This window comes from Suricata suricatta, chromosome 11, assembly GCF_006229205.1.
Source record: "Suricata suricatta isolate VVHF042 chromosome 11, meerkat_22Aug2017_6uvM2_HiC, whole genome shotgun sequence".
Taxonomy (NCBI): domain Eukaryota; kingdom Metazoa; phylum Chordata; class Mammalia; order Carnivora; family Herpestidae; genus Suricata; species Suricata suricatta.
The window spans coordinates 13,939,688-13,951,934 of record NC_043710.1 but is presented as its reverse complement, the minus strand read 5'-3'; the positions used below and the strand labels follow the sequence as shown (position 1 = coordinate 13,951,934).

General features: G+C 36.3%; 1 protein-coding gene across 1 annotated transcript; it reads left to right on the top strand.

Annotated features, from left to right (window-relative positions):
* The first annotated feature begins 3,658 nt into the window (after positions 1-3,658).
* Positions 3,659-4,594, top strand: LOC115307015 (olfactory receptor 5L1-like). The gene has a single exon (XM_029957640.1). It carries the CDS (start codon positions 3,659-3,661, stop codon positions 4,592-4,594), a length of 936 nt encoding a protein of 311 aa, XP_029813500.1.
* Positions 4,595-12,247: the final 7,653 nt, after the last annotated feature.

Here is a 12,247-nt window from a genome sequence, read left to right as displayed (position 1 = left end):
TGCCTCCTTATCAGGTGGTGCTGGGAGAACTGGACAGCAACATGCAGAAGAATGAAACTAGACCAGTCTCTTATACCATACACAAAAATAAACTCAAAATGGTACAGGGACCTGAATGAGAGACAGGAAACCATCAAAACCCTCGAGGAGAAAGTAGGAAAAAACCTCCTAGACCTCCACTGCAGCAATCTCCTACTCGACACATCCCCAAAGGCAAGGGAAATGAAAGTAAAACTGAATTCTTGGGACTTCATCAAGATGAAAAGCTTCTGCAAGACAAAGGAAACAACCAAGAAAACTAATAGGCAACCGACAGAATGGGAAAAGATAGTTGCAAATGACATATCAGATAAAGGGTTAGTATCTAAAATCTACAAGGAACTCACCAAACTTCACACCCACAAAACATATAACCCAGTGAGGAAATGGGCAGAAAACATGAACAGACACTTTTCCAAAGAGAACATCCAGATGTTTTATCCATTTTTGATACAGAGAGAGACAGAGCATGAGAGGGAGAGGGGCAGAGAGAGGAGACACAGAACCAGAAGCAGGCTCCAGGCCCTGAGCTAGCTGCCAGCACAGAGCCTGATGTGGGACTCGAACCCACGAATGTGAGATCTGACCTGAGCCGAAGTCAGAGCCCAACTGACTGAGCCACCCAGGCGCCCCTATACCTTCAAAAATTTATGTGCACAACCAGTGAAACACAGAGACAAATAGAATACCATGACTTAGATTGATCCTTTAATGTCAGAAGAACACACCTAGAAGAGACATCTGAGTGTCTTCCAGTATTTGATGGAATGGATGGAGTGTCTTCCATCTGATGGCTTCCAGGATTGCACATGCATTAGAAAAAAAATGGAGTTCCTGAAATCACTCTGGGTTTATTGATTTTCCCATTATTCATATGGGTGGAAAACAGATGGGCCTCAATTTCCTTTATTGGCAATTTACTTTGAGTTTATCCCAGTTCAACCACCTGTGTCTCCTCATCTCCTTTGTAAAATAAGCATAAAAACTGGAATTGTTCTCCTGGCTGGTTACTTGGAAGAGAAAGTAAGTTATTACTTGCATAATATTTAGAATGGATTGCAACACCTAGCAAGGGCTTGGTAAGTGTGAACTGTTATATGATTTTCTGACCAGTAAGGTCATTACTTTTATGGTATTAAACGGAATTCTGATGAGGCTGGAGTCACTTAGACCTACAGGAATCTAGGGGATGCTGTAATGTTATAAGAACGAATTTCTAAGAAATATTCACGTTATGTCATTTCTAAGAATTTCTAATTTCGAAGAAATATTCATGTTATGTCATTTTAGCAATATGAGCTGTGTCCCACACAATCGACACTTAATGTAATATTGATCATGTAGCACCATGAATTCTGGTAGAGGCATGTGTGGTTGTAAACCATTGTTTCCCAAATTGGGATAACTTAAAAAATAAATTTCCTGATGATATTCATAGAGATTAACTATTAGTTGTGTTATATCACATGTCACCTTGGTTTAATTTTTATATATATTTTTATACCATAGAGATTAGTAATTGTTGTGGAGCTTAATGGGGCCACTCCCCAAGGAGCTTCAATTACAGTATAAGTGTCTGCCTACAACACATATCTTACATCTTCAGCACCAAAGACAAAAATGTCAGTCTCTCAGGTTTGTTAGCTAGAACTAAGTTTTGGTTACTAGAAAATAGAAATGGAAATATTTTGTCTGTAAACAATTATTTAAAGATCTACTGAAGTCAGTCTTCTAATTAGAGAATGTTTAACAGAACGCATATTCATGTGCAGTGACTAAAGTGATTTTGCATTACAATATTCGGAAATAGTTAATGGTGAATTTAGAACAATTTTCTCTGTAACGTAAAACATGGATGTGTGCAGAAGAATGCTGAATAAACAAATTGTAGCCCTCTTCTCTCACCCTCTCTCTCTCTATCCCCCTCTCTCTCTCTCTTCCTCTATTTCTGTTTATCTATCATCTCTTACCTCCCATATTTCAGACCAATCTCTATCACAGAATCTAGAATGGATGGCCTTGGGGCTCCTTAATTGTCATGCCATTGCTGAGAGTTTCATTCTGTTCCTGCCAGATGGTCATAGAGACTCAAGAACTATGAACTCTCTGTGGTTAGAAGAGGAGATGAATTCTTTTGGATTAGTTTGGAGTTTGTTATGAAATGGTTTCTTACTAGCCTAGGAGATTTAGAAGAAAACTTGTCAAGTTAAATATCTTCTTTGAGAAGTGGGCAAATAATTCAAGTATTTTATTTTGTTGTTTGTTTCTTTTTTTCTTGGTCAGATAATGAAAAACCGTGACTTAAGGAAAGTGATATGTTTCCACGTCTTTAAGGTTAGCTCAAGATATGGATGCCACAGTATGCTTCCATTCCAGAATCTCTTCCCTCAATTTTCATTACACACATGTGTAGAATTCATGAGTATACTCCTCGTGCTGTCTGGAAGTAGGGGCAGAGGACAGAATCCTTCAAATTTTATTTGTCTTTTCTTTTAGGAAATGTCTCAGTGGTAGATCTCTCTTATATGGAATATACAATGTAATCTATTCTCCAACCAACTCCTTAAGGAATATGTGAGGGTTCACTTACCTCCATTTTAGTATGGGTAAGGGATTAATCTTTTAGTGGTAGACAGATCTCTATCATGTATATACATATCTCTAAGTGTGCATTTTCATTACGTCTCCGTATATACACCCAATGTACTATTTGGTAGCCTTTAAAAAAACAAAACAAAACAAAACATAACTTACAAATGGAAATTTTAAGAGCATGATAATTTTCTGTCCTAGATAAGATGAACCACAGTTTAACACCTATTCTATTTCTGAAAATGATTTTTCTCATGGCAAATGTTTTAAACAGTGATGCCATATAGTTTCAGACATAGCTTTTCCATAATTTTACCCATGTATCTAAATATTTCTTGTAATAACTTATTAGGAAGAAAGTCTCTAATAAAAATATCATATAGCTTTTATTTTTGTCTGGGTCATAATTTTGGATTCATACTTCTTCATTACATTCCAGAAAAATATATTCGAGAATTCAGTCCTTCTGAATCCTTATTAGCATAGATGTTTATTGTTTCCTAATTCAAAATTTAAAGGATTTTTGTGAGCAACAAACCCCCCAAAATTTGTCACATGTTTCCAAATAAAATATGAAAAAGCTTTGTTTCAAATTTATATTCCTGATATACACAGGTTAAAAAAAAGACAAACTGTTTTTAGAGATTCAGAGTAGGTGTTACTCTGCTAGACAGAGCTTATTAGGTTTCTTCAGAGAACAGAAGTGAATTTATGTATGGCTTTGAAATACATCATTGAATCTATTTTTAATTCCATCAAGCAACTGAACTTAATCATAGAATAAGTGATAGGTAAAGGTTGCAATCATGTAAAGTTTCTGCTGATTTAAGTCAATTTTGATCAGTGGAATTCACTGATATACTTAACATTATGAATTATTTCACCATGTGTTTCTGTTATATCATATAGATAATGGTTTGATATCATTCTTATATTTTTCTGAAATTAGCAATAACCTGTTTTTCCTCCCTTTTAATAAAAACACAAAATTTATCATTTGTTTTCCTAATCCCGACACCTGGCAGGAATGGACACAGGAAACTGCTCCAGGGTGACAGAGTTCATTCTCCTCGGATTCGCAGGAGCCCCGGAGCTGAGAGTCTTCCTCTTTCTGCTGTTCCTTCTCATCTATGGAGTCACGGTGCTGGGCAACCTGGGTATGATTGCAGTGATTCAGGTCAGCTCTCACCTTCACACTCCCATGTACTTTTTCCTCAGCCACTTATCCTTTGTGGATTTTTGCTACTCCACTGTCATTATGCCAAAGATGCTAACTAATACCTTAAGCAAAGACAAAGCCATCTCCTTCTTGGGATGCACTGTGCAATTCTATTTGTTTTGCACATGTGTGATAACTGAGGTCTTCTTGTTGGCTGTGATGGCCTATGACCGCTTCGTGGCCATCTGGAACCCACTGCTCTACATGGTCACCATGTCCCAGAATCTCTGTATGGAGCTGGTGTCTGGCTGCTATCTCTGTGGGATGGCGTGTTCTCTGATCCACTTGTGTTTAGCTCTTGAGATACCATCCTACAGATCAAATGTAATTGACCACTTCTTTTGTGATCTACCCCCTCTCTTATCCCTTGCCTGCACTGATGTCAGTATGAATGAACTCATAGTTTTCATTGTGGCCACTGTCAATGAGATCATCACCCTAGTGATCATCCTCACCTCCTACTTGTTAATTCTCATCACCATCCTGAGGATGCACTCTGCAGAGGGAAGGCGCAAAGCCTTTTCCACCTGTGCCTCCCATTTCATAGCCATCCTGGTCTTCCATGGAACAATCCTTTTCACTTACTGTCGGCCTACTTCTGGCAACAGTATGGATACTGACAAGGTGGCCACGGTGTTCTACACTGTAGTGATTCCCATGCTGAACCCCCTTATCTATAGTCTGAGAAACAAGGATGTAAAAGATGCTGTCAGGAAGATTATGAGTTCCAAAATATTTTCCTAGGAAATATTTTCTTTTTAATACTTAGATTCCCCAAATGCAGGCTTGTGGAAGGGTGAATGGGTGGCTTGTAATGTTTGAGTGCAGGGTAGAGCCAGGAGGTCAGTATTTTGAGTGATTTTTTTTTTTTGGTTCCCTTATCTTTGTACCTTTTCAAATTGCCTCAAATTTAGGACTGAGTATATCAAATCTGAACACTACTCCTTTTGTTTTCCTCCATCTAAAATATCTAAATGTATAGAATAAATGTATTCCTAAAACACGTTTGTTTTCCTTTATAACCTTCACAAACTGAATGAAGAACTCTTGAGAATCTTGCTTTTTTCAGTATCTATATGGAAAATGTGTTCCTTTTCAAAAGTGATTTCCTGCTATTTTACAATGAAGAACATGTCTTTGTCCAGCAGTTTACATATAGAATGAGATTTCCATATGTACATGTGTCATTTTATCTTTTTATACTTTTTAAAAAGATTATTACTTATTTCTTATTTTCTTTATTATTTTATCTCAGTGTTCATTGTTTTTGGATCTTCACATATTATCAAATTTGGAAAAATGGAGGGAATCATAATTATTTCACATCAATGTTAGTAAAACTAAATTGCATGTCATGTGTAAAGAGCCTAGAATAATCCGCGGCACATGATTAGTTCTGTCTTTCTCTCCCCACTCTCTATTATACTGTACTAATATTACATATATACTTTCTGTCATATACACACACACAGAAGCACAAACACACACACACACGCTGTCATTCATAACTATGAGTAACTACATTTGTGACTTAGGTCACTTGTCACACTTTTGTTGTTTGTTTGGTCACTTTTTGTCTCCATTCTAACTCTCCATTTGGATAAAACATTTTGACTTATAAGTGGAATGCAAACCTACTTGGAGAAAACATGCATATTTCATTTCAAGCCAAATTATGGAAAGAGCCTAAAGGTCTATCAACAGAAATGCATAAAGAAGATGTGGTAAATATATATATATGTATATGTATATATGTGTGTGTGTATATATATATATACGTATATACATATACATATACATATATATATACACATACATACACAATGGGATATTACTGAGCCACCAAAAAGAATGAAATGTTGCCATTTGCAACAACTTGAGTGGAATTAGAAGGAATGATTTAAAGTTAAATAAATCAGACAAAGAAAGAAAAATACCATTTGATTTTCACTGATATGTGAATTTAAGAAGTAAAGCAGATGCACATAGCAGGGAAAAAATAAAGGTAATCCATGAAATCACTTCTTAACTATAGAGAAGAAATTGAATACTGCCAGATGGGAGGTGGGTTGGAGGTAAATTAAACGTTTGATGGGCAGTAAGAAATGCACTTGATGAGCATTGGTTATCGTATGGAAGTGATGAATCACTGGAACTAATATTACACTGTATATTAACTAAGTGGAATTTAAATAAAAACTTGGAATTAAAAAAATCATTTTCAGGGTGCATAGTACACTTTATTTTTCATCCTTGTGGTTACTGAATTCTGTTGTGATAGCATAACAGCTTTGTGGCCCTTTACAACACTGCACTACACAGTGGCTGTGTCCCACAAGCCTTGTGCCCTTCTAGAGGTTGTATCATATGCCTGGGGAGGAGCATGTTTCCCGAAACTCACATGTTCTGCTTTTGAATTATCTTTTACTGGTTCAACACAATCTATCACTTCTGGGAGTTCTCACCAATGTCTTTGTATTACTCAGAGTAATATTACTCTGAGTTTTATGTCAGCCAATTGCTTCTTTTCACTGCCATGACAATTGATGAGGTGAGCACACTGCTCTTCATTCTCCCATCTTATGTGTTTTTCATTGCCACCAGCTTCTGGATGCACTCAGCAGGTGGACATCACACAATTTTCTCCAACTGTCAGCTTTGCACCTGACCTGAGCACCATTTTTCATGGCACCATTCTCTTCTCCGAGTCTGTGCCATAACTCCTAAACCTCCAGGTGCACGAAGTGGTATCTGTTATGCACAGTGGTGACCTCATGTTGAATTCCCTCATCTACAAACTGAGAAATAACGACAGCAAAGACACAGTCATAAAATAGCACTTTTTTATATTGAATGCATCATTGATAAACCTTTACTTCTGTTATTATAGAACACATTTTTTTTGTGATTCTTTAATGATCTGAGAATTAAGCTCCTTAATTGAGAAGAAAATTCTAATTTTCAAAATACAGAATGTTTAGAATGGAACGAATGTGAATTTTAGGTCAGAGACATTATGCCCAGCTCTGATAATATGAGACAGGCCAGTATGTCTACCTGAGCCAGTCTTTATCTACAAAAACGATATAATATGATGTAGTCGATAGAATGGCATGTGCAAGAAAGCAAAATGTAGACAACTTATCTGACATATTGTACATGTGAAATAAGTGTTAGTTGTGCTCTCTTTTCTTCACTGATAACTGACGGGTTGTAGATGTTAAATAAACAACCACCTTTTTAGTTTATATTTAGTGAAATAGATGACAGAAAGGAAATACACAGTCTCCTTTCCAAGAACCTCAAAGCCAGTAGTGTTAGTATATATCATAAGAGTGTCAGTTGGGAGACACAGTTCAAAATCTTTTGTGGATATGAAAGAGAATGTTTATAACTGAATGCATCTTTGCTTGACCTGAGGGATGAGTATGTTTTTAAGAGAAACAAAAGAGAAGGACACAAAGTTTAATCAGGAGTAAAGAACATGAACAATGTTCAAGAGGTGACCATATATAATTAAGTCAATGATTCAACAATATTTTTGAGCTACTATTTTAGGTCTTAGTCTTATAAAGCATCTTTATAGGTGCTGAAAGGAATGAGTAATTGCATAAGATAAATGTACTAACTACTCTCAATTCCTTCAAAGAGTTCCAGTGTGGAGGACAGAAATATTGACAAGTAGTTTTGAAATATTAGCCTGTTTCTTAGAACAGTGAGATGAAAAACAAAGATAATACATTCATGTTCTATGTTTTAGGCTCCTGTGTTATCACCTATCAATCAGCATAAGTATATTACTAATTTACATGGCCATTGACCAAAGGCGTATCTCAGCTGTCTTCATCAGGATTCTTTACGCAGTCTTCATAAAATTGTTGAATAGATATCTTGTAACATTTGAAGCCACTTGCTTTCTTTAAATGTTGTTTTAAATTGTCATGTTTTAATTATAATCTAAACAAATAACTAACCAAACATGTTATTGTGTCTATTAGGAAAGATTACTTTTTCTCTGGTAGTAATAATATTTATTACAAGATGGCCTCATAGTGAGAGGTGTCTAATTTTCAAAAATTTTATGTTTATCATTTTTCTATCATTAATTTAGCTTCAATTACTTATATATCCTTTATTTTGTGCTCTTTGTTTTTGGTAAATCCAAAATTAATTCAGAAAATTATTACTCTTGTAATAAAATTAATTACACTTTTAAAAAATTAATATACTTGGTAAGGATAGTAACCTTGCAGAAATTTAAATGAGTATAATGAGTAGTATAAAGAATTTGAGGGGCACCTGGGTGGCTCAGTCGGTTAAGCATCTGGCTTTAGCTCAGGTCATGATCTAATGGTTTCTGGTTTTGAGCCACATGTCATGCTCTGTGCTGACAGCTAGCTCAGAGCCTGGGGCCTGCTTCAGATTCTGTTCTCCCTCTCTCTCTTACCCACCCCAGCTCACACTGTCTCTCTCTCTCTCTCAAAAATAATTCAAACATTAAAAAAAAGAGTTATATGTCAACAATGTAGTCAACTTAGATGACACAGACATATTTGAAAAAAATAAATTTACCCAAGCTGACAAAGAAAGAGAAAATCTGAATACATATGTAGCAATCAATTCAATCTCTGAAAATATTCCCACCCTCCATCCATCAATATCCACACAGTTACTACTACTATCCATATAAGAAATAATACTGGTTGTTTCACATACGGTGCTGCCAGTTACTTTTACTAAATAACTACAAAGACAATGGGACCAATTGTGAATTGTTTCATTTCAGAGATAGAGGACATGATGCCGCTTCCAAACCATGAAATTATGCCAGCATTACCCTGATACCAAAGCCAAACAAAGACAACACCCAGAGGAAAACCCAAACCTAAATCCCTCATGGATATAAACACTAGTGCCAGAGTCCAGCTCCAGCAGGTCCAGAGTCCCCTGAAGGATGGACGGTGTCAGCACGAGAGAGATGAGAGAGCCTCAAGCTTCATTCTGATCACCAGGCAGGCATCTCTGCTCTGACCTGAGAGTCAGCTTTATTTATGGTGAAAGGTACAAGGAGCAGAAAGAGCAGTATGCGATTTCTGAGAGATCATTTTTACAATTTTACAGAACATGGATTCTGCAGAAGTTATAGTTCTAATCTTAGGAGTAGTAATAATTGTCACAAAGAACTTCCCTACAGGCACTCAGGCTATCATATGGGAGAGACAGGTATTTTTTAAGACTAAGATACACAAAACCTCATGTCTAGCCCTAAGGAAGTGACCTTTAACCATGAGGCAATTAGCATTTTTTAGTAACGGTCAGTTATTTTTCTTTTGAGTAAGCGTCATTAGGCTGTTTATAGCTCTAAGAGAAAGTTTCCAGAAAAACAGGATCCCCAGGAGCCATAATGCCTGCTCTCACAGTCCCAAAGATAATACATTTTATCACAGTGGGGACTTTTGCTATGTCCAGGCCTTGAAAGTAGTGAGTTACCAGTTAACTACTCAGCTAGGAAAAAAATTATATGTTACTTGCCTTAGTCGCATTAGGCTATATCTAGTGTACTCATCTGTTCCCTGACCAGGCGCAATCATGCCTCAGGGACAGGGCAGGGGAACAGGCTGCTTCTGTCACTAGTCAGCAAAGCACCCCGAGGTTTGGTGCCCAAGTAAAAATGAACGTTACAAGAATGTAGATATTGGTCTCTCCGTGGTGGCAAGAGACCATGCAAACTTGCCGTACCCTCACCAGGAATTTTCACTCAACTGGGGAGTTCAGAAAGCTCCCAACACACTAGAATTTCTCAACAATTATATCCAATAATAAATCAAGGAGATACAATAAATGATATAAAAGGAAAATGAACCACATCCAAGGAGATATATATAAGAAATGCGAGGTTGGGTTAGCATATCGAAAATCATGTGATGGATCACTCACATGGAAAGATGGAGATGGGGAAACAGATGGAATGTCTCCTCAGCCTTGGGTGCAGACTTTGGCCCCTCAAGTTTAGGAACATATTATATGGTAGTAGAGAGGATACCAATTCATTGACTTGAAATTACATGTTGACCACATATACCTCTAAAGATTTATGTGCACAGCCAGTGATACACAGAGACATATAGAAATACCATGACCTAGATTGATCCTTTAAAGTCAGAAGAGCACACCTAGAAGAGACATCTGAGTGTCTACCAGTATTTGATGGAATGGATGGAGTGTCTTCCATCTAATGGCTTCCAGGATTGCACATGCATTAGAAAAAAATGGAGTCTGATAATCACTCTGAGTTTATTGATTTTCCCATTATTCATATGGGCAGAAAACAGATGGGTCTTAATTTCTTTATTGGCAATTTACTTTGAGTTTATCCCAGTTCAACCACCTGTGTCTCCTCATCTCCTTTGTAAAATAAGCATAAAAACTGGAATTGTTCTCCTAGCTGGTTTCCAGGAAGAGAAATTAAGTTGATACTTGCATAATATTTAGAATGGCTTCCAACACAAAGCAAGGGTTCGGTAAGTGTGAACTGTTATATGATTTTCTGACCAGTAAGGTCATTACTTACAGTATTTAATGGAATTCTGATGAGGCTTGAGGCACTTAGCCCTGCATAAATCTAGGAGATGCTGTATTGTTGTATGAAAGGCAGAATTTTAAAGAAATATTCATGTTATGTCATTATGAGATTATATGTCAGGTCCCACACATACTACACCTAATGTAATATTGATCATGTAGCCCCATTAATTCTGGAAGACACATGTGTTGTTCTAAACCTTTGTTTTTCAAATTGGGATAACTTAAAAAATAAATTTCCTGATGATATTCCATAGAGATTAACTATTAGTTGTGTTATATCACATGTCACCTTGGTTTAATTTTTATATATTTTTTATACCATAGAGATTAGTAATTGTTGTGGAGCTTAATGGGCCCATTCCCCAGGAGCTTCAATTACAGTATAAGTAAGTGTCTGCCTACTACGTACATCTTACATCTTCAACACCAAGGACAAAATGTCAGTCTCTCAGGATTGTTAGCTAGAACTAGGTTTTGGTTACGAGAAAATAGAAATGGAAATATTTTGTCTGTAAACAATTATTTAAAGATATGCTGAACTCAGTTCTTCTAATTAGAGAATGTTTTAACAGGACCCATATTTCTCTGCAGTTACTATTAAGGTGATTTTTCATTTCAATATTCAGAAACAGGTAATGGTGAATTTACAACAATACTCTCTGTAACTTAAAACATGGATGTGTGCAGAAGAATGCTGAATAAACAAATGGTAGCCCTCTTCTCTCTCTCTCTCTTTCTCTCTCTTCCTCTCTTTCTGTTTATCTTTCATCTCTTACCTCCCATATTTCAATCCAATCTGTATCACAGAATCTATAATGGATGACCTTGGGGCTCCTTAATTGTCATGCTATTGCTGAGAGTTTCATTTCCGTTCCTGCCAGATGGTCATAGAGACTCAGGACCTATGAACTCTCTATGGTTAGAAGAGGACTGGAATTCTATTAAATTTGTTTGGGGTTTTTTATGAAACGATTTCTTACTTACCTACGAGATTTAGAGGAATTTTGCCAAGTTGAATATCTTCTTTGAGAAATAGGCAAATAATTCAGGTATTCTACTTTGTTGTTTGTTTCTTTTCTTCTGGGTCAGGCAATGAAAAATTGTGACTTAAGGAAAGTGATATGTTTCCATGTCTTTAAGGTTAGTTCAAGGTATGGATGCCACAGTATGCTTCCATTCCAGAATCTCGTCCCTCAATTTTCATTACACACATGTGTAGAATTCTGAGTATACTCCTCATGCTGTCTACAATGGGGGTAAAGAATAGAACCCTTCAAATTTATTTGGCTTTTCTTTTTAAGAAAGATCTCAGTGGTAGATATCCCTTCTATGGAATATACAATGTAATCTATTTTCCAACCAACTCTTTTAGGAATATGGGAGGGTTCACTTACCTCTTTTTTAGTATGGGTAAGGGATTAATCTTTCAGTGATAGATAGATCTCTATCATGTGTACACATATCTCTTTGTGTGCATTTTCATTTACAACTCCGTATATATACCCAATGTACTATTCGGTATCCTTTATAAACAAAAAACCTCCAAAACGGAATTTTAAATAGCATGATAATTTTCTGTCCTAGTTCTGATGCACACAGTTTAACACATGTTCTATTTCTGAAAATTTTTGTCACAAGATTATAAACAGTGATGTCATATAGTTTTAGACATAATTTATCAACAATTTTACCCAAACAATAAAATATTTCTTATAATAACTCATTAGGAATAAAGTCTCTAATAAAAAAATATCGGGAGCCAAGATGGCGGAGAGGAAGGGAGCTCTGTAAACTCCCTCCGCACCATTTTTC